General features: G+C 40.8%; 1 protein-coding gene across 9 annotated transcripts in view; it reads right to left on the bottom strand.

Annotated features, from left to right (window-relative positions):
* ctnnd2b (catenin (cadherin-associated protein), delta 2b) overlaps positions 1–24,333 on the bottom strand; it is a 638,149-nt gene that overhangs the window by 339,569 nt on the left and 274,247 nt on the right. For all 9 annotated transcript variants that reach the window (XM_034183535.1, XM_034183537.1, XM_034183540.1 and 6 more), the window contains 2 exons: positions 17,528–17,562; positions 14,704–14,820 (listed from right to left, as the gene is read on the bottom strand). In XM_034183535.1, the coding sequence (XP_034039426.1) occupies positions 14,704–14,820; positions 17,528–17,562 (152 nt within the window). The remainder of the gene's footprint in view (positions 1–14,703; positions 14,821–17,527; positions 17,563–24,333) is intronic.

Below are 24,333 nucleotides of genomic sequence, written 5' to 3'. Positions count from 1 at the left end.
ATGAGTCTCAGGATCCGGGGAAAAGATGAGTATATCGTCTAGATATACGAAGACGAACCGGTGCAGGAAGTCCCGCAAGACATCGTTTACCAACGCTTGAAAAGTCGCGGGAGCATTAGTGAGACCGAACGGCATGACCAGGTACTCAAAATGACCTAAGGGGGTGTTAAATGCCGTCTTCCATTCGTCTCCCTTCCGAATCCGAACCAAATGATACGCATTTCTAAGATCCAGCTTGGTGAAGATTTTGGCTCCATGCAAGGGAGTGAACACTGAATCCAACAAGGGCAACGGGTATCGGTTGCGAACCGTGATCTCGTTCAACCCCCTGTAATCAATGCATGGACGAAGCCCGCCATCTTTTTTACCCACAAAAAAGAAACCTGCGCCCATCGGTGAGGTGGAATTCCGGATCAATCCGGCAGCTAATGAGTCCCGGATGTAGGTCTCCATTGATTCGCGTTCCGGCCGTGAGAGGTTGTACAGCCTACTGGACGGGAACTCACTGCCTGGAACCAAATCAATGGCACAATCATACGGGCGGTGGGGAGGAAGCGTGAGAGCCAGATCCTTGCTGAACACGTCAGCGAGGTCATGGTACTCCGCCGGCACCGCCTTCAGATTGGGCGGGACTCGGACCTCCTCCTTAGCTTGGGAGCCGGGAGGAACCGAGGAACCTAGACACTCCCGATGGCAGGTTTCGCTCCACTGAACCACTACCCCGGACGGCCAATCGATCCGGGGATTGTGCTTTAGCATCCAGGGAAAACCCAAAACCACACGGGAGGTGGCCTGAGTCACAAAGAACTCGATCACCTCCCGGTGGTTACCTGACACCACCAGAGTTACTGGGGGTGTCTTATGCGTGATTGGTGGGAGTAGGGAGCCATCTAGCGCCCGAACCTGCACAGGCGAGGTAAGAGCCACCAGAGGGAGCCCTATCTCCCTGGCCCATCTACTGTCAAGCAGATTCCCCTCAGAGCCCGTGTCCACCAGTGCTGGGGCCTTCAGGGTTGAATCCTCAAACAGGATCGTGACTGGGAGTCGTGTAGCAATGTGGGTGTGTCCCACGTGAATGTTTTGACCCACCCCTGGCCCAGTCTCTAGGGGCGGGCGTTTGGCGTTTGACCGCTCGGGGCAGTCTCTCACATGGTGCTCTATTGAACCACAAACAAGACATGCTCCGTGGGTCCATCTCCTCTGTGCATCTGGTGCCCTAAATGTTGCCCTACTCGTGTCCCTAGCTTCGTCAGTAGGGGGAGCTGTGACCCCACGGAGCGCAGGAACAGAGGAGCGTGGGGAGGGCGGAGCTCGATCGGACCCGGAAGGGAGAGGGACGACGCGTGCCTGGCCACGCCCTTCGCCTCGTTCCCGGCGGTGTTCTTCTAACCGGTTGTCGAGTCGTATGACTAGATCGATGAGCCCATCTAAATCCCGCGGTTCGTCCTTAGCCACCAGGTGCTCTTTTAGGACCAGTGACAGTCCGTTTACAAAGGCAGCGCGGAGGGCAGTGCTATTCCAGCCGGATCTCGCCGCCGCGATGCGGAAGGCGACTGCATAGGCAGCTGCGCTCCGACGCCCCTGTCTTATTGACAGTAGTGCGGTTGAAGCGGACTCTCCTCTGTTGGGATGGTCGAACACTGTTCTGAGCTCCCGTACAAACCCATCGTATGTATGAAGGAGCCGCGAGTGCTGCTCCCAGAGCGCTGTAGCCCAAGCGCGTGCCTCCCCGCGAAGCAGATTTATTACATAAGCTACTTTGCTAGCATCAGTCGCGTACATCACGGGACGCTGTGCGAAGACGAGCGAACACTGCATAAGAAAGTCTGCGCACGTCTCCACACAGCCTCCGTACGGCTCTGGAGGGCTTATGTATGCTTCTGGGGACGGAGGAAGGGACCGTTGAACGACTAGTGGAACGTCACTTTCGCGCGCAGGGTCCTCGGGAGGGAGAGCCGCAGCGGCGCCCGAAGGGCGCGCCTCCACTTGTGCGGCGAGAGCCTCCACCCTGCGGTTTAGGAGAACGTACTGCTCGGTCATTAAATCGATCCGAGAGGTGAAGGCGGTGAGGATCCGCTGCAACTCACCGATTACCCCTCCCGAAGCCTCCGCCGCGCCTTGGTCTTCCATTGGCCGTTCAACAGCCGGTTGACGCCCCTCGGGATCCATGACGCTGGCCGAGATATCCTGTTGTGAAAGTGTAGGAACACGGACCCACAACAGGGGGCGCAATGAATGGACAATGGAGGAAGTAAAAAACAAGATTTACTACTGAAACAAGCACGAGTAGTATAACAAACACAATGTTTAGGGTCGAATCCGCTGGTGTCGTGTGGGCAGGCTCGAAGATAGGAGACGTCCGTCTCAGTCGAACCGGAACCACCCAGATCTCCACTGCCACCGAACCCTGGAAATACTGGAACCGCCAAGTCCCGAATTCCCAGGTGGCCACTGCCTCCGCTCGTCGGATCCGGTACTTGGTCTTAGGCGATATCTCGGCACTGAGGTGGAGACGCCGTCCTCCTGATATACCTCGGTGCTGAGTAGAAACAGCTGTGTTTGGTGATGGGTGACAGCTGTCACCCAGATTACTCCCATGATGCGGTAGCGCCCTCTGGTGCCTGGAGCCCGCACTCCAGGCAGGGCGCCCTCTGGTGGTGGTGGGCCAGCAGTACCTCCTCTTCAGCGGCCCACACAACAAGATACCTCCCTCCCATGTGGATGGCTATAAAAGAGACATTGGTATCATCCAATGACCATATGAAAGATGGGAGCAAAGCCGAGACACCTGGTGAGATGTTTGTGAGTTCACTGAGAGGCAGCACTTAAAAAAAAAATGATTTACATAATGTCCAGAAGTAACACATAATGGAACATAGGTGAAAAGACGTTTTCTGCACTCTAACCTACTCAATTTTTTGGTAAGGCTTTTTATATTTAAATTAATATAAAAAGAAAACTACTCCAATACCAAATGAAATACAGTACACTGGTCTACAGCCAAAATGCTTCTGAAATAAAGATAGTCAAACTTTACTAATTTTGGGCCACTGAGAATGAAAATGTTTGAAACTGTTGATTGGCTGTAGTTTTAAGAAATGCTACTCCTGTGTTACTAAGGATTAATATATAACCCTTTTGCTGATTTTTAAAGTGTTACAAAAAGAGAACAGGTGAAAAATTATATAAACAGTCAGAGAAACAAAAAAGTTATTTATGATTTTTCATGAAATCTCTACTGTTAACACAATATAATTATGTAGACACACAATGTAAAACCTTATATATCTTGGAAACAGTAGCCACTTAGCCATTGTTATTGTCACTTCCTCCAAACCATCAACATGTCTATTACACTTAACACAATATAATTATGTAGACACACAATGTAAAACCTTATATATCTTGGAAACAGTAGCCACTTAGCCATTGTTATTGTCACTTCCTCCAAACCATCAACATGTCTATTAGACAGCTAAACTGTCAGTCAGAGCTGCGTCAGTCACAGTCAGTCAGAGCTGCGTGTCGTCAGAGTGAGCTGCAAAAAGTTTGTACCTGAGTTTTCAGAGGTGGTGTTTGTAGTTGCCATCTGCCACGCGGGTGTTTGCCAACCCGGACAGTGGGAATACCACCTCAACCGGCAACTTAGCCCCGCGACTGGACAGCAACAACGTCCGAGGCCCACTCAACGTGGTGAATTCACTGAGGCCGCGCGCTGCGTCATCAAAGCCACGCGTCACGAGTGCCGCTTCCCCGAGGCCTCGTGCAGCCACCGCGGATCCATCAGCGCGGAAACACCGAGGCCGCGCGGCACCAGCGCAGTGCGGATCCATCCCGGTGATAAACAACGCAGGCTGTTAACATCGGCGATCGACAAGCTGCTCATAAGCCGACCATGGGGCCTAAGAAGGTTCTGACAGCGGAGGAAGGTGACGATATTAAAAAATCTGTGGACTTTCTATCAGAGGAGATTTCTGTTGTGAAGCAGCAACAGAAATCAATCATGGATCTGGTGGAGGAGGTGAAGGCATTACGGCTCCAGAACACCGAGAAAGACCGGCATCTGGTGCAGCTGGAAAATAGAGTGGCTGAACTGGAGCAGTACACCAGAATTAACGACGTCATCATCACAGGTCTTCACATCAAACCACGGTCCTACGCACGGGCGGTAACAGATGAGAGCGGAGGGGATCCCAGTGAACAGGAGGTCAACTCTGTGGAAAAACAGGTTGTTGATTTCCTCCTATCTAAAGGTATAGAAATGGATTTAAATAACATTGAAGCGTGCCACCCTCTGCCCCGGAGAAATGACGGTGATAAACGAACCGTCATCATGAGATTCATCAACAGAAAACACAAAACAGCACTGTTAAAACAAGGAAGAAAACTGAAAGGGACAAACGTATTCATCAATGAACATCTCACCAAACGGAATGCCGACATCGCCAGGAAAGCACGCTTCTTGAAGAAACAGGGAAAAATCCAGCACACATGGACTTCAAACTGTAAAATGTTCATCAAACTGAACGGATCACCAGAACAAGCAAAAGTCATGGCAATAAGGAACATCGAGGAGCTGGACAAATATGAACAATAGTGTTTCTTAAAGCGAGGATCTGGACAAATATGACCAATAAGGTATGAGGACACAAACACATCACAACACCATGACACAGACCAGAGGAACCTATTCATCTGCTACCTATTCATCTACATCTGGAGACAAGAAGGATATAACTCAAAGGATTGCTGATCATGGAAAAGTAGAACTGAGAACATTTAAATACACAGACCACAATGTACTGGACTTGGAGCACGATATAGACTCGGACAATAATTTCTTCTCAAATATCAATGACAGTTGTTGCTATTATACAGATGAACAGTTTAATCGGATCATTAAAACGGATAACAAATTATCAATAATCCATTTCAACAGCAGAAGTCTATATGCAAACTTTAACAACATTAAAGAATATTTAAGTCAGTTTAAAAAAATATTTAACATAACTGCTATATCAGAAACATGGATCAATGAAGATAAAGGAATGGATTTTGAACTGGATGGATATGAATTTAATTGTGTAAACAGAAAAAATAAGAGTGGAGGAGGAGTGGCTGTGTATGTGGATAAGAACATGGATTATAAAATAGTAGACAATATGACAACTGTGATTGATAACTTATTAGAATGTATAACTATTGAAATATGTGAAGAAAAAAGCAAAAATGTATTAGTCAGCTGTATATAGAGAGCACCAGGATCTAGTATTGAAACATTCACTGACTGTATGGGAAAAATGTTCTCAAAAACTAATCAAAAAACTGTGTTCATTTGTGGTGACTTAAATATTGATCTGCTCAATCCAAATAAGCATAAAATAACAGATGAATTTATCAGTATAATGTACAGTATGAGTTTATATCCAAAAATCACCAGGCCAAGCAGAATTACATCCCATAGTGCCACCTTAATTGATAATATATTCAGCAATGATATTGAGAATAACACTGTGAGTGGATTATTAATCAATGACATTAGTGATCATCTACCAGTTTTCATCGTTTATAATAGAAACCATCGGCGGAATCAGCCAGAGGAGAAAATAAAATACAGGCGAGTGCGGACAGAGGAAAACATGAACACACTAAAGAAGGATTTACAGGAGCAAAACTGGGAAAAGGTATACAGTGAAAGTGATGTTGATAGTGCATATGAAACTTTTTTACAAATATTTACATCATTATATGATAAAAATTGTCCAATTAAACAAGACTACAGAAAACAAAAAATCCAAGCTCGACCATGGATGACGAAAGGGTTACGAAATGCATGTAATAAGAAAAATACACTGTATAGAGAATTCATAAAACTAAAGACTAAAGAGGCAGAAAATAGATATAAGAAATACAAAAATAGATTAACTATTATACGGGTATGTAGGAAGGAATATTATAGTAACATATTATATAATAACAAAAACAATATTAAAGGAATATGGGATATATTAAATAGCATTATCAAAAATGGTAATAAAAAACAGAGTTACCCTCAGTATTTCATTGATAATAATGTCAAGAAGGAAAATAAGGATGAGGTAGTCAACGGTTTTAATACTTTTTTTGTAAATATTGGACCAAGCTTGGCAGAAAAAATTCCCGATTCCCAACCTGAGGATTGGGATAATAATCTCATAGAAAGAAATCCCTGTTCAATGTTCCTCACAGCAGTGGATGGAAATGAAATTATAGACATTGTGAATAATTGTAAATATAAAACATCTACCGATTTAAATGAAATTGATATGGTGGTGGTAAAACAGGTCATTGAATGGATTGTAGAACCATTAACATACATCTGTAACTTATCATTTCAAACCGGTAAATTTCCCAATCAAATGAAAATAGCTAAGGTTGTGCCGCTGTATAAGACTGGGGATAGACACCACTTCACAAATTATAGACCTGTTTCTTTGCTTCCACAATTTTCCAAATTATTAGAAAAGTTATTCAATAATAGATTAGACAAATTCATAAATAAACATAAATTACTTACTGATAGTCAATATGGATTCAGAGCACATAGTTCAACATCACTTGCATTAATAGAATCAGTTGAGGAGATTACAAACGCCATAGACCACAAATTACATTCAGTTGGAATATTTATAGACCTTAAAAAGGCTTTTGATACAATTAATCATGACATATTAATTAATAAACTTGAACAGTATGGGATTAGGGGGTTGGTGTTGCACTGGGTGAGAAGCTACTTAAGTAACAGAAAACAGTTTGTGAAGTTGGAGGAATATACATCATCATGCTTGGACAATGCTTGTGGCGTCCCACAGGGGTCAGTATTGGGTCCAAAACTGTTTCTAATTTATATAAATGATATTGTCAATGTTTCCAAAATATTAAAATTAGTATTATTTGCAGATGACACAAGCATTTTTTGTTCAGGGGGGGATTTGCAGGAGTTACTGAGGAAGATCAGTATAGAAATGGGAAAATTGAAAATATGGTTTGACAGAAACAAATTATCATTAAACTTAAGTAAAACAAAATACATGTTATTTGGCTATTGTAATACAGACATACAGGTTCAGTTATAAGTCGAGGGGGTAGATATTGAAAGGGTACATGAAAATAAGTTTCTGGGGGTGATAATAGATAAGATAAACTGGAAGACTCATATAAAACATATACAAAGTAAACTGTCAAGAAGCATTTCAGTTCTAAACAAAGCGAAACATATTCTGGACCACAACTCACTCCGCATTCTTTACTGCTCACTGGTTTTACCATATTTACAGTACTGTGCAGAGGTATGGGGTAATACTTATAAAGGTACAACACAATCACTATCAGTAATGCAGAAAAGAGCTATAAGAATTATTCATAATACTGGCTATAGAGATCATACAAATCCACTATTTTTACAATCCAAATTCTTAAAATTCACAGACTTGGTTAATTTTCAAACAGTACAAATTGTGTATAAAGCAATAAACAATTTACTTCCAGCAAATATTAAAAATATGTTTTTTAACAGATCAGGGGATTACAGTCTGAGGGGGAAATTTAATTTAAAGCATCAGTGGGCACGAACAACATTAAAAGGTTTCTGTATTTCTGTCTGTGGGGTGAGGATGTGGAACAGATTGGGAGTGGGGCTCAAACAATGTCCAAGCATGAACCAGTTCAAACAGCGGTACAAAAATATGTTTTTTTCTGGGTATAGGGAGGAGGAAGGGTAATGAGGGTTAGGGTGTTTTTGTTTTTTGCTTCGGCTTGTAAATATATACTATTTTGTATGTAAGTAGGTATGTGTAGGTGTATATTTGTTTGTGTATATATATGTGTATATATGTATATGTGTATATATGTGTATGTATATGTGTATGTATGTTGATGTGTGTATGTATATATGTATGTGTATGTGTATATATATGTATATATATATATATATTGATATCGGTTTAGGTGTGTAGGACTCTATGTGTATATGTGGCAAAGGGTATTACTGGTTGTGGGGAAGAAGGGGTAGGGATAAATAAGCTGATGCTTCACCCTACCCCTTTTCGGACATGTTGGGTACACAGTAGGAACTTTTTTGTTGTTGTCTTTACTGATCTATCTTGTAATTGTTGTTGTATCAAATGTTCGAAATAAACAGTTTTCATTCATTCATTCATTCATTCATTCATTCATTTTTTATGCCAAAATCCATAATAAATAGCACATCTTATTTCTGAAGCAGGGAACTTCTAAATATTTGTATACCAGTGTTATCTGACGTACGCCTCATCACTTGCTCTTCTCAATGCTTACAGTGTATCCAGAAAGTATTCAAAGCACTGCAGTTTTCCACATATGTTACAGCCTTTTTTCCAAAATGGATAAAATTCATTTTTTCACTCAAAACTGTACACACAATACCCCATAATGATGATGTGGAATTTTTTTTTTTTTAGATTTTTGCAAATTTATTAAAAATGCAAGAAAAAAATGCTCTTGAGGAGGATTTGCCACAAAACATTAAAAGAAAAACTAATGTCACCCAGACTCTCAAGTACCATCTGTATTAAACCAACTAAAGATGTAAGCGCGTGTAAAAAAAAAAAGTTATCAAGTGGAAACACCACAACAAGGAGTGATAGAGATCATCACTTTCCCATAATAGAGTTAGGATCTTCATAATTATCAAGTCAGAAGACGATTATGAACAGGATCTACAGTAAATATGATACAGTAAGTAGGGGCAAGAGGAAGTCCTGCAGCAAAATTTCTACATTACATTTATTTGTGTTATCAAACCCCTTAAAAGGGGTCTAATGCTGCGCTTACACATAATGACGGTAAGTCACGAATGCCATGAAGTATACATTCTTGGCAGCTGATCACAAATGTGATGATTCGGGGAAGAGGCGTCAGGTCTCCTCAGGAACTGCTGCAACCTGTTACCACGTGTTATGATTAATGGCACGTGTTGACGAATTATCAGGAACCAGTACGCACGGTCGAGAATAATGTTCTGTGCTGCTGCGTGTAACAGTGCATTGGTACATTCTGTCATGTTGTGAATGAGATGAATTGTCTCCACTCACACACCCATATTCATCCATCAGCTGCTGAGCAGTTCAGATCGCTCCAGTTTGTTCCTCAAAAACCACAGCAGAAGAACTTTGTGACTGCATGCTTAGTTGGGCTCTGTGACATGGAGTGGCACAGAGAGGAGGAGGACACAGACAGAGCCAGATGTGTGGCTTCACTCGTCTCGCTCATTTCCAAAAACGTCAGGCGCAGCTGCAGCTGGTGGAACACCTGCTGGAATGCGCTGAGAAGCACTGGAATGAAACTTTTACCCAACTTGGTGTCACTGTCCTTCTTCAGCATACTGCAGCAATGAAACTGAATGTAGTGCAGCAGGATTTAATTGTGCGCACATCAGAGAAGAACGCTGTCACGCTTTATTAAGGGTCACCACCAATCAAGACAGTTCCACATGCTCAGTTGCGACTTCCACGACATGAGGCGAAATGAGGGTGGTGCGTGACATTTGTGGAAGATCTTTTGACAGCCAAAAACATGCTCCACGAAAATCACGAATATCACGCACCAACACGCACTATTAAGAAACCTAGTCAGATGTGTTAAGTCACATAAATGTCAGGAATGTGCCAAGAATGATGCAAATATGACATTCGTAAAGCATCATGCCTATGTGTAAACGCAGCATTAGACCAATTCAAAGCTCACTATACTAGAGTTAGGGTGCAGTTCAGACAGTTCGCCTGTGGGGATGATCTGAGTTAAAGAACTTGAAGGGCCACAGATTGACTTGTCACTACTTGTGGATGAATTATTGGGCACATGGATAAACACTGACTCTGATACAATTTGGGAATTTAAATAGGGGTGGCATGAACTCATGCTACATTTTGTCTGGGATTTTGCTGCAGTGATATGTGGGCAGTCTACATTTGAATTTCTGAACTCCAAAACCTGCTTATAGAATATGGAAGCATGGTGCTGGTGGTTCCTGGAAATGTGTCAAGGCATAACAACTGGAGAATGCCCAATTTCAGTGACTGATGAGGCATCAGTAAAATCATTCTAACTGCAGACTACTTTACCAGGATGCTAAGCGTGACCTCCTGATTGTCTTTTTAACTGTCATCTGTCATTGTGAATGCTGCATTGTATACTGTTGCTTAACTGCAATATTTCTGTCATTTCTGCATAATCTCACAATTCTTTGTTGTACTTTAATTTGCTACTGGGTCCAAAACCAGCGGTCATGCCATTGAGTGTGGTCACCTTAAGGTTTCTTCATATAGACAAAAACCACAGATGGAGTTTGTCCCTTACTCCAATGTGTTTGCTCATGGGGCAGGTAATGTGTAGTCCTTGTTCCTGTATAGCGCCTTGGGATGACTTACGTTTTGATTTTGCACTCTATGAATACATTTAATTGGAATCCAACTGAATTGACTATTTTAGACATTTTACAAATCAGTGGTACCTAACTGACAAAGCTTGACAACTTTCTGTTCCTTCATTTGCTTAGTTTGAGTCCTTCAAAACACAACAATGCCAAGAGTGAGTAGCGAATTAATGAGCTCACTCAACCAAACTTTAGGGGTCTGTAAGCTTTAATTCCAGTTGCTACTTGTCTACAAAGTAGTGCTGTTGTTGAAAACTGTGTTTAAACTCCTGCAGTTGCAGAAGTGTGTTCGCAAATGAGAGATACTTGCCGTTGCTGAAGTCATGTTAGTTTCAGTTACTGTGTAGAAAATAATAATAATAACTGTACTTACTTTCATTTCTGACTAAATATAAGGCTAAAATTCTTGAAGAAGCAAGATGTACATCTCTTTTTTCTAGCAGATAGTGTTCTTGCAATGCATAAATGGGGCATTGAAAACCAATTCTGTCAACCTTGTTACATTTTAAATCACTTTGTGAGGAAGGCCTGAACACTCTCACTTTTTAAAATAGAATTGTTAACGCCATATACTTGAAGAAACAGGGCACATTCAACCAACTAATCTGGTGCTCTCTTTTAAGAAAGTGGCCCGATTGAATTAAACTACGACAACAATGTTTCCTTCATTAAGAGGGTTTCCATTGCCCTTCAAATTGCACAATTTGAAGGAACAAGTTCAAAACATACATAATGAAAACATGCATTTAAAAAAAAAAAAATCTTCTAAAATATCACAAAAACAGTTTTAATGCTTGCATGAAGTGGTTATTCAGGCAGTTTGAAAAAGCTTTATTTATCAAACTGCAATGGATGCAATGTTTTCGCTACAGGTGACATGATTTACAGAAATAATCTCATGACATCTACATACATAAAGGGCTACGTCTGTCTGTCTGTCTGTGATAAACTCTCAAACTATAATACAACCCCTGGCAAAAATTATGGAATCACCGGCCTCAGAGGATGTTCATTCAGTTGTTTAATTTTGTAGAAAAAAAGCAGATCACAGACATGACACAAAACTAAAGTCATTTCAAATGGCAACTTTCTGGCTTTAAGAAACACTATAAGAAATCAAGAAAAAAAGATTGTGGCAGTCAGTAATGGTTACTTTTTTAGACCAAGCAGAGGAAAAAAAAATATGGAATCACTCAATTCTGAGGAAAAAATTATGGAATCACCCTGTAAATTTTCATCCCCCAAATTAACACCTGCATCAAATCAGATCTGCTCATTGACATTGACCCTATGCCATGACATTGACCCTATGTGTCTTTTTGCAAGGAATGTTTTTGCAGTTTTTGCTCTATGGCAAGATGCATTATCATCTTGAAAAATGATTTCATCATCCCCAAACATCCTTTCAATTGTCCAAAATATCAACATAAACTTGTGCATTTATTGATGATGTAATGACAGCCATCTCCCCAGTGCCTTTACCTGACATGCAGCCCCATATCATCAATGACTGTGGAAATTTACATGTTCTCTTCAGGCAGCCATCTTTATAAATCTCATTGGAAAGGCACCAAACAAAAGTTCCAGCATCATCACCTTGCCCAATGCAGATTCGAGATTCATCACTGAATATGACTTTCATCCAGTCATCCACAGTCCACAATTGCTTTTCCTTAGCCCATTGTAACCTTGTTTTTTCTGTTTAGGTGTTAATGATGCCTTTCGTTTAGCTTTTCTGTATGTAAATCCCATTTCCTTTAGGCGGTGTCTTACAGTTCGGTCACAGACGTTGACTCCAGTTTCCTCCCATTCGTTCCTCATTTGTTTTGTTGTACATTTTTCGATTTTTGAGACACATTGCTTTAAGTTTTCTGTCTTGACGCTTTGTCTTCCTTGGTCTACCAGTATGTTTGCCTTTAACAACCTTCCCATGTTGTTTGTATTTGGTCCAGAGTTTAGACACAGCTGACTGAACAACAAACATCTTTTGCAACATTGCATGATGATTTACTCTCTTTTAAGAGTTTGATAGTCCTCTCCTTTGTTTCAATTGACATCTCTCGTGTTGGAGCCATGATTCATGTCAGTCCACTTGGTGCAACAGCTCTCCAAGGTGTGTTCACTCCCTTTTAGATGCAGACTAACGAGCAGATCTGATATGATACAGGTGTTAGTTTTGGGGATGAAAATTTACAGGGTGATTCCATAATTTTTTCCTCAGAATTGAGTGATTCCATATTTTTTTCCCTCTGCTTGGTCTAAAAAAGTAACCGTTACTGACTGCCACAATCTTTTTTTTCTTGATTTCTTATAGTGTTTCTTAAAGCCAGAAAGTTGCCATTTGAAATGACTTTAGTTTTGTGTCATGTCTGTGATCTGCTTTTTTTCTACAAAATTAAACAACTGAATGAACATCCTCCGAGGCCGGTGATTCCATAATTTTTGCCAGGGGTTGTATGTAGCCCTAAAAACTATATATATTGTGAATCCTCATGACATGGGGAACAAACTGGTACCATTTTTTTTTAAAAGTTGAACAGAAAATTACCCCCAAAATAGTCATTTATGTAAGACCATACAGTGTTGTACAATGTGCGATAAACTCCCAAACTATAATATGTAGCCCTAAAAACTATATATATTCTGAATCATGACATGGGGAACAAACTGGTACCATTTTTTAAAAAGTTGAACTGAAAATTACCCCCAAAATAGCCATTTATGTAAGACCATACAGTGTTGTACCATGTGCTTTTCATGCTGCCACTTCTGTCTGTCTTTCTGTCTGTCTGGGATAAACTCCTAAACTATAATATGTAGCCCTCACTCTTCGCCTTCTTGCACAGTCATTCAGTTTTTGAGAACTGTTTACTCCACACAGATTTACCATAGAGTGCCATACTATTTGTATTTCTTCTTAACTGATGTAAATAAAGTTCAAGACATATTCAATGACTTGGAAATGTTCATGTATCCATCCCCTGACTTGTCTGAAGAAAACTGGCAATTAAACTGATTATTTACAAGTATTGTACCAAAGGGGCTAACTACTTATGCAACACATCATCTTGGTTTTTCTATTTTAATTAATTTATATCAAGTTGTAGAGATTTACTTTCAGTTTGAGTCTAAGGAAGATAATTTTAGAAATTTTTATATTGAGAAGCCTGATTTACATTTTGTATTTGAAATGCCATAAACAAATTAAATTGAGTGAAATACCAAGGGGCTGAATACCTTTGCAAGCCACTGTATATTCTGAATCCTCATGACATGGGGAACAAACTGGTACCATTTTTTTTTTTCAAAGTTGAACTGAAAATTACCCCAAAAATAGCCGGCTGTGGGTATGACCAGGCAGATTCAAATTTCCAGCCCTGTATATGTGTTGGCCATCTCTTATTTATTTAATCCCTTTCTACAGCACACTCAGCACGGCACAGCACAGCCACAGCATACTCAGTACAACAACATCATGCTTAGGCTGAGGCTGTGGGTATGACCAGGCAGATTCAAATTTCCAGCCCTGTATATGTGTTGGCCATCTCTGTTTATTTAATCCCTTTCTCCAGATACTTTATGTTCTCAACTGTTAAGCACCTGACTGTCCTGTACAACCCAGTTTGCCTTCCTGTCTGAATACATTCATTTTATGTTTGTATAATTGCAGTGTAAAAACAGTGAAATATACCACTACCTCAATTCTGATTCACTGATATTTACATTTACTGTTACCTACCTTCTGTGTGTAATTTTGTTACACACAGCCCATTAACTATTATATTTATAAGACATCAGCATTACAAAAACAAATGTTGGGCAATTGTTTTGATTAAAATGATTGGCATTTGGCTTATGTCTAAAACAGGTTAACCCGGGCAGCGCCGGGTACACCAGCTAGTTCTAAAATATATGGCATGGTACATGTGTGAGAGACACGGAGAGCTTGTTAAATGTTATAAGATTTGATGCTATGGCAATACTGAAAAAAAACCCTTGAAATTGCAATATGTTACTTACCAGGTTGTGGCCATGACCTTTGAATTACACTTCTTGCAAGAGACTCGCTAGAATAACAGTTATCAAGAGATGACAATACCCAGAAGTTGAGTCATTCAATGGAAACACTGTCATTTCACAATTTTTTGTTGTTGAAATTCTGAAAAGATTGCTCAACTTTCACAAAAAATTGTAATGGAAACCCAGCTAGTGTCTTTGAATGAAAAATATGTTGATGTTAATGATGGACTTACGGTCTCCTGCAGATGTGTCCTGTGAGTCCAAGATGCCAGATTCCTGAAGTGATCGGATACAAGAATCCACCAACTCCAGGCCTGTCGTCAGCTCCTCCTCTATATCTTTCTGTCCATCTACATGTGCACAGACACAATTCAGGAAATAGACATTAATGTAAATAAAGTCATCTTCCTGTGTTCCATACTACAGCGAGATTTTTTTTCTTTCCATATGCTGTTTGTGTATGTTTTCACATGTGATCCATGAAAATACAATTACTCCTTGAGATTATATGTGAAATCCATTAAGACTCAGCTGCTATTAAACAACTAAAGAGGGGGCCTCATGCAGGAATCACTACAAGGTAAGATGCAAGGTAAACCCAGAGTCAAATGTAACAACTCCTCAGATGTAAATCAAGATGCAAAATTAGGAATCTACTGGGCACCTCCTTATCACAAGATATCTAACAGTTTGTATGTCCGATCAAAGATAAGTCCAGTGTCTTGAACTTTCTCAGGGCTGCCAAGAGGGATAAAACCTTACAAGAGCTTTAGGAGCAACATTAATCTCTTACTGAGACGAGGAGAGACAGCTGAGGTTGTAGAGAGTGGATTTAGGAAGTTGATATTATTGACTACCTGGATCTTAATGCTTTTGGTGAAAGATGTCCAGCTTTGTCTGCAGCTTTAATCATAGATTTAGTAGGAGGGGCTCAGGGTGTGAATTGAAACGGCAAGAATTTGAGGTGCATCACAAGGCTTTTTCCAAATGAGCGGCGAAACTATTCCTTCTGAATGCCGTTGCACAGTGAGATGTTTCTTTTTTTGGGTAAAACCTTTGTCACATATCTTCTATCCACAAACTACCCAACTCCATATTTGCATTTTGACACAGACAATCAAGCGTGTAAGCTTTGTGTACAATTACAAGTGAGCCTACAAGAAAAACGTGTAGGCACCATTGTCTGAATTCATTCTATCAAAGCAGGTAAGTCAAGTCAATGGGATGGACTACAAATATGTAGACCTGGGTTTGATTCCCAGTCAGACTGCATCCTTGGAAAGCATTGTCGCATTTCACCCAGCTATAAGGGGGTTCTGGCATTGGTTGGAAAGTAACCTGTGACAGACTGGCATCCTGTTGAGGGGGAAACATAGACTCTCATCAGCTTAATGCTACGGAATCCTGGGATAAACACAGACACAATGGAACTCAGGGTCTATACATAATTCTTTCAAAGAAGTTGCCGCACTCAATGAGAGTATCTGACAAACTCAAACAGAGGAACAATAGGAGAAATTAGCCTAGAGTCCTGTCTGGATTGTGTACAGTAGAAGGCCAAGCTGAGAACAAATTCACCAAAATACACTTGAGATCAGACATGACCACCTATTTTAATCAAGTGGTACTCAAGCAGTTCCCATTCCTTTTCATACAACCACATTGCTAAAGCTCATTTAAAAATCGACTTGTTCTGCATGTGAAGGTTTTTACTGACATATGAGATACGAAAAAAAAGCTTGAGCTGAAGTGACAGTTTTTCTACTTCATGAAAGAATAAATTGAATCTTCTGCAGGCCAGTTGCTGGGTTTCAGCACATCAGAGTGTTACATGCCGCAGTGGGCACACAAAGGCCTCACTATGAAATGTTCTGACTTCCTTGTGTTAGTCAGCTCTTTGTTGGCTGAGGTCACAAACTCTGCACTCAGATAATCAATCACCTCTCAACTTGATATATATTTCAAGATTGACAAAGAGGGGGAAAAAAGAATAAAAATGAGAGCGGGGTGACACCATACATGGGAGTTGGCTTTTTTAAAGTCAATGAAGTTGCTGCCAATTAAAATGTCAAGCACAGACAGGTGTCTGACTTGGACTTTCAAAGGCCTTGCACTTATTGATTCATGCTGTCCGGTATGGAAAACACTTCCCATCTGTCACTCCAAACATCCATCCATTTTCAGAACACAATTATTCCAATTAAGAGTCATGAGGGGGTTGATGCCTATACCAGCGATGACCGCTGGGTGAGAGCTGCCCTGGACAAGCCACCAGTCTATTGCAGGACAGACACATAAAGTGTTGTCACACTATGACAGATTGAGTAAACTGATTATTAATGGATTGAAATCATTTGTCTCGTGGCAAATACCGCTTAACCCTTTGGTCTGCGGTGGATTTGTGGCTCTGATGGATGGATAGAGTCACTTTTCCACTGGCAACACAAAACTGCATTCAACAGAATGATTTTGGCAGTTTCAACACATATATGCGCACTAGGGGGAGCCAGATATCAGTGGAATTAATTGAATTCTGAATGTTCATATGGCTAGAATCTGGCTAGCTCGGGGATCATGGCGTCATACTTTCACATTATGTTTGTGCGCTGACAGCATCAGTTATGAATTAAAGCTTAAAGGTCGACACTACAAGCATACTTTAGTTACTTCATTTCATCTATTTTTTAGAAGTGTGCAGAGGCAAACTAACAGATAACTGTGTCACTGTCCAACTACTGATGGACCTGAGTGTAAATAGATGATGGATGGCATGTAATGAGCACAGCCACTGAAGTGCACACCTGGAATTCATGCAATGGCCACACAAGCCCAGTATCACCTATTTCTTTCGTGTTCCTGTCATGAAATGAGTCACATTTTCATAACACAGCCCCACAGACCACCCCCACATTTCGTGCTCCAGTCATGAAATGTGCCGCTTTTCATGACAGGACGACGAACCATAGATTAATTTACTTTTAGTGATGCCATCATGAAATACCGTGAGATTAGATTGGGCCACAAACAATATATTAAGCTTTTAAAACAAAGTATTACCTTGGTTGTTCCAGCGGAATTTCTCATCTGCAGAACTGTAAGTTAAAAAACAAACAACACCAACAGCAAAAATAAAAATACAATTTTAGAAAAAGGAGCAAACAGTTGTTTTTACACATAATTTAGCTTCATGTGCCAACAGGACATTTGTCATCATCATCATTTATAAATGTATTTATTAATCAATAAATACATAAACAGACTAAACTGCCATGTGATTAACTATTTGACATTTCCTAAGCATTTAAAGAAAAGAATAACTAAAAACTTTATAAAAATGAAACATTAATCCATTAACACATAGATCAAATTAAAAAGGAATTTATAAAAACACAATCAAACATCCACTTAAAATAAATTACATCTAAAAAACTATTGAAAATGAACTTTAAAAAGAGAAATAAATCAGTGAATTCACAAAATGAATTGAAAACAAATTTTAATCAGGTATTTCAAAAGGGCAATTTGCTTTTCCATTTGCCCGCTGTATTTCCTTTTCCTATTACGGTAGCTGTTCAATTTGTTTAATCGTTTAGCTTCTGCATTCAGCTTCCCTTCTCCATTTAGCAAGCAAGAAAGGCAATGCAGATTAGGAAAGAATTCCATGGGTGTGACTGGTCAGAGGGCGGCCAAAGGGTCTCTGCCCCACTTACCTTCACTGTTAGCTATTTCAATACTGCGTAGGTGTCAAACTACCCCCTTCAGAAGCATACTGTAAGCATATGCACCTTTCTCCAGCTCATTTTGTCTCGGTAGAAAATGCCCAACCTGAACTTTGTTTGTTGTCACTGTATCATTTGCAAGGGTTTGAACCGGTTCATGGAAGGAAAATGAAAGCTAGAAACTTTATATTTTTTTCATTCTTGAAAAACATTTCCATTTACAATGACCCAATGAGGACTCCATTAATGCTCTACACCCAAAGAGTTGCTGGTGGTAAGGCACCATGTCAGTTTGCAAACTGCCAATACAGTCAACAGAAGAAGAACAACAAACAACAACAGTAACAACAACCACCACCACCACCTGGTGAGGTTCACTTCCACCTGTCATTTATGTTGGATGTTGTTAGTCAGACAAAGCGCTGTTGTCCCGTGTTTCACGCTGAGAAACACACCTATCAAACACACATTAAAGGACTTAAAAACACTGTATTTAATTCTGTCATTATTATGCTTCTTGTCTTGGTGGATGAAATGGGATTTATTTTCCTAACAAGCAGAGCGCTGAAGGTATGTCAGATGGCTGAACGCTGGTAGGAATATATTTCAATCTTTAAAATAGCTTATTTATCTTGTTGTTGAGAAGCACGGGAGTTCTCTGGTTCTGGCTGAAAAAACACACCTGGAGCAAACAAACATTGAGGGACTTCTTTAAAAATGCTGCATTTCTTCAGTAATTTCCATGATAAGAGATTGAAGTATTTCTCAGATGTCGTCTTCCAAAACAAAACGTAGACATAGCTGACATGGAATAATATTAACCGGTTCGGGAAGGATATTTTTTTTTGTTCTAATCATTTCAGGAGTGTCAATTTTGGGGTGGAACCCAAAACGTTAAAATACCATTTCTGTTTGGAATGAACCAGTTGGGAAAAAATTCTGTTTCAAAGCCCAGGGGCTTCATGTACAAAGACTTGTGTGGATTTCCTACTAAAACATGGCGTACTCCAAAACTTAGAAACTGGCGTAAGCACAAAAATATTCAGATGTATCAAAGTGTGCGTAGGCATGTATTCATGCATGTTCCGTTTGTATGAATGTGGAATTGAGCATGTAACCAAACTCTTCCCTGGCCACACCCATTTAAATATGTAATTTCATGTAAATAAGCTCTTTGTGCAGGGATTCCCCACAACGTCACATCAGACAACATGAACACAGGAAAGAAATTATACTATAGATGACTGGAAATTATGTGGAGACACGCAGGGACAGTTTATTCAGTGCGCTGTTAAATGGATTAATCATAAAACTGGAAAAATGTTTGTGGGAGCTACGTGGCATGAGTGTGTGAGGCTGACTTGCAAAACAGCGCACACACAATGATGTTAAAACACTGAGGCGTGTCTCCGCTGAGAGTGTAAAGCCCAGGTTATACATAGATGGTTTTGTCGGCGGGTAGAGACCGAAGTTCGCGGTAGTTCCGGCTGTTTTTGTGGTGGAAAGGGGCGTAGCGCCGTACTAGCCACAAATACGCAAATAAAACGCAACTAAATCCGCCAAATAAAGCGGTGTTTTAACGCCGTAGTGTCCGGCACACGTCAGGCAACGGGGGTTAATACCCAGTTCTGTCCTTTACAATCACAGGTTAAGACGAGCGTCAGAACGGCGGTGTACTGCTGCTGCCGATAATGCCCTGTGTACTGCTGGTTTTATCCAGGCAAATCCTGCATTACTCCAGGAACTTTTGCATATAGGCACCGCCCCCAGAGTATAATAGGCTGAAGCAGCTGTCACTGCAGGGGGAGGGAGCTCATCCTCAGCCTTTTCTTCTCCTTTCCTTTTCCCCTCCTCAACGTGTTGCTCCGTCTCCACCACAGGGCTACCCTCTGCTTCTGAACCAGACCTCTTGGTAAGTCCTTGCCGTTGCCAGTTTTCTTTTAGGAGGCATACTGGAGCTTCTCTGCAAAAATATCTGGAGCTGGCCGCGGGTGAGAGGCCTGCATGCAGCGCGCTAGCGTTTTTATACTGATCGCCGCCTATCGGCCGTTTGGAACACCATTAACCGGGAGATGGCATTTAGAATGGTGTACTGTCCGCTAGCGCTGCCGTTTTGTCTGCCTCTGTCGCTGGTTAAAACGCCTATGAGGACGCCGATGTGGGCTCTATCGCCGTTTTACACGCCATTGGTTAGGGATACAACGTCGGCCGCCAATTACGACAGTGTAAACTGCGGCACTACAGGAAGGGGCAGGATGAAACAGCGATTAAAAAGTATCAAACACCATTGTTCGCGTTGTCTCCATCGTCACGCGAATTCTCCGGGAGCGCTCCCGGAATTATTCAACATGTTGAATCATTTTTTTGACGATTCCCGGTAAAGCCGGAACTAAGCCACGCCCCCTAGTGCCGGCGTTAACAACGGCGTTTGATCCTTAAGACGGCCAAAAACTCTTCTGGGACGCTTCCAGGAGCTCTTACCCTCTATGTGTAAACGGGGCTTAACATTCACAATTTACATACATGTTTATTGACAAATACTGAACACAGAAAGCCTGTTAAGAAGCTCTGCAGCTCACCATCAAACATTAGTAATAATAATAATAATAAACATATTTGAATGCTCACATGCACAAATGTGGCCACACTGGTTTCCGTTCTGATAAATGACACAAATACACTATTTGCACAGCAAGCAGCTACTTAATTGCCCCTTGTGGGATTAATAAAGTTGTTTGATTGATTGAGCAGGTGTCATTGTGCACTGTGCGAAACACCAGCCTGATGCGCATTTGCGCACCACATACAATGTGAACATGTGTGCAGTCAATAGCTCCGATTACATGGAAACTGGCTCTCGCTGCAAATATTTTAATATTGGAATGGGATGTATCTGGATGACTTTCAGATGATTGTGTTCCACACAGCTGGCATGGCTCAGCTCAAGGTTAACTGGTACACTCCTGACTGATCGGCCAGCTCACGCTGGAATGCTCCTGTATTCAGGAAGCGCAGCGTGGGCAGGACCTCTGGGACAGCTGCAGTTCTGCACACAACTCCAGCATCAGTAACCTTGGTAATTAAAATTGGTTTATGAGCCAATTATTGTCATTTGCAAGAAAATCCTTGCATTCCCTGAATACACGCTCATGTCAGATTGCACCATTTGCAAGATACTCTGACACTAACACAGCCACTGTTAATGCCATTTTATGCACATTTTTATATCCATCTGTATAATTGCAAACGTGGGTGTGTTACTTGCTCATCACTGTGTCTCTGATGTGCACATCACTCTGATGACTTCTTGTTTTCACACTATTAACAGTTCCCAGCATCACCTTTACATGTCCACAGTGGAACAATAGCTGTAGAAACGTGCGTACGCCAGCCAGGATTTTTGCATGACGCACCGCACATTTCCACGGTCATTTTTGTGCGTAAGCATGCTTTGTACATGAGGCCCCTGATCATTTGCAGTACACAGATGTTTTGTGCAACAGGGAATTATGTCGCATTTAGTTGTGCAACATCAGCTTTGCACCCTGCAATAAAACAGCCATTAAGATTGTTCAAAATGTGAAAGTTTTCTTTTTTCCCCTCTTTATTTTCCTTTGTTGAAATGCACAAATACTCAATATCAAAAAAATCTGGAACATAGACCTGGTTTACACTTTATGGTGACAGACAATATCAATGCACCAGCTCTGCAACTACTGACCATGCTCCATTTTCCAACAAACATAAGCGCAAATGGTATTATCATCCTGTTGAAGAAGAGGCGGATAGGGTTTAAAATTGGCAAATGCATAAGAAAATAGCACAGAGAATAATTTCATTTCAAAGAAGACAATACATTTCAGCTACAGTTTGCCAAAAGATACATGAGACTCTCAAGCCTCGACTTGATCTGTTTTCTTATATTAAAATCCTTCTCTGTTCCACTCCATGAAGTTGTGTAACTGGTGATGAACCATTACAAAATGTTGCACTATGCCCATTTTCTCCAGTAACTCAGTTGTGATATATGTCTTTTTGGCTTCCCTCACTAGTCTTGTTACACAGTCAGTCAGTCAATTTTTTGAAAAGTGCCACAAGTACCCAGATTTACCATTCAGTGCCATATTTCTTGTGGTTGGCCTTTTTGAATTTTGTCTTTTGCTTGGGGTCACCGTAATAAATCTGGTTTGGATCTGTTTCTGGATTTGGCACCAGTTTTATGCCAGATTCCCTTCTGACACAACTCTAGATGTACAACCCCTGGCAAAAATTATGGAATCACCGGCCTCAGAGGATGTTCATTCAGTTGTTTAATTTTGTAGAAAAAAAGCAGATCACAGACATGACACAAAACTAAAGTCATTTCAAATGGCAACTTTCTGGCTTTAAGAAACACTATAAGAAATCAAGAAAAAAAAGATTGTGGCAGTCAGTAATGGTTACTTTTTTAGACCAAGCAGAGGAAAAAAATATGGAATCACTCAATTCTGAGGAAAAAATTATGGAATCACCCTGTAAATTTTCATCCCCCAAATTAACACCTGCATCAAATCAGATCTGCTCATTGACATTGACCCTATGCCATGACATTGACCCTATGTGTCTTTTTGCAAGGAATGTTTTTGCAGTTTTTGCTCTATGGCAAGATGCATTATCATCTTGAAAAATGATTTCATCATCCCCAAACATCCTTTCAATTGTCCAAAATATCAACATAAACTTGTGCATTTATTGATGATGTAATGACAGCCATCTCCCCAGTGCCTTTACCTGACATGCAGCCCCATATCATCAATGACTGTGGAAATTTACATGTTCTCTTCAGGCAGTCATCTTTATAAATCTCATTGGAAAGGCACCAAACAGAAGTTCCAGCATCATCACCTTGCCCAATGCAGATTTGAGATTCATCACTGAATATGACTTTCATCCAGTCATCCACAGTCCACAATTGCTTTTCCTTAGCCCATTGTAACCTTGTTTTTTCTGTTTAGGTGTTAATGATGCCTTTCGTTTAGCTTTTCTGTATGTAAATCCCATTTCCTTTAGGCGGTTTCTTACAGTTTGGTCACAGACGTTGACTCCAGTTTCCTCCCATTCGTTCCTCATTTGTTTTGTTGTACATTTTTCGATTTTGAGACATATTGCTTTAAGTTTTCTGTCTTGACGCTTTGATATCTTCTTTGGTCTACCAGTATGTTTGCCTTTAACAACCTTCCCATGTTGTTTGTATTTGGTCCAGAGTTTAGACACAGCTGACTGAACAACAAACATCTTTTGCAACATTGCATGATGATTTACTCTCTTTTAAGAGTATGATAATCCTCTCCTTTGTTTCAATTGACATCTCTCATGTTGGAGCCATGATTCATGTCAGTCCACTTGGTGCAACAGCTCTCCAAGGTGTGTTCACTCCTTTTTAGATGCAGACTAACGAGCAGATCTGATATGATGCAGGTGTTAGTTTTGGGGATGAAAATTTACAGGGTGATTCCATAATTTTTTCCTCAGAATTGAGTGATTCCATATTTTTTTCCTCTGCTTGGTCTAAAAAAGTAACCCTTACTGACTGCCACAATCTTTTTTTCTTGATTTCTTATAGTGTTTCTTAAAGCCAGAAAGTTGCCATTTGAAATGACTTTAGTTTTGTGTCATGTCTGTGATCTGCTTTTTTTCTACAAAATTAAACAACTGAATGAGGCTGGTGATTCCATAATTTTTGCCAGGGGTTGTACAAGGAGAAGGGACATAGTTGAAGGAAAAGGCTGTGTTACAGAACAGATCTGTCTTTTGAGTTGCAAAAAGAGACCGGCTGTATATGCAAATGATTATTTGAGGGTGTGTCCATGTCCACTTCCATGACCACTGAGAGTTATGAAGGAGAAACATGGCTTTATAACCCTGGGCAAAGGCATGTGCATACACCTGTCTGACCTTTTGTGCATGTACACAGTTTTAGTCATGATTTTGTGTACACTCAGCTGGCAATCTGAATGTCACATCATCCACATGAGCTATGGTCCACATGACGCGGTGTCTGTCCTTCGGCGTGCAACTCACTGGACACACGGCGCTGGCAGGGCACGCGGGGCCAGCAGATGTGGACATAATAAGAGCGCACTGCTTCATTCATGCCATTTTGTG

Source organism: Thalassophryne amazonica, chromosome 12, assembly GCF_902500255.1.
Source record: "Thalassophryne amazonica chromosome 12, fThaAma1.1, whole genome shotgun sequence".
In the NCBI taxonomy this organism is placed as follows: domain Eukaryota; kingdom Metazoa; phylum Chordata; class Actinopteri; order Batrachoidiformes; family Batrachoididae; genus Thalassophryne; species Thalassophryne amazonica.
Note: the sequence above shows the minus strand (reverse complement) of the source record. Positions and strands in the feature narration are given on the sequence as shown.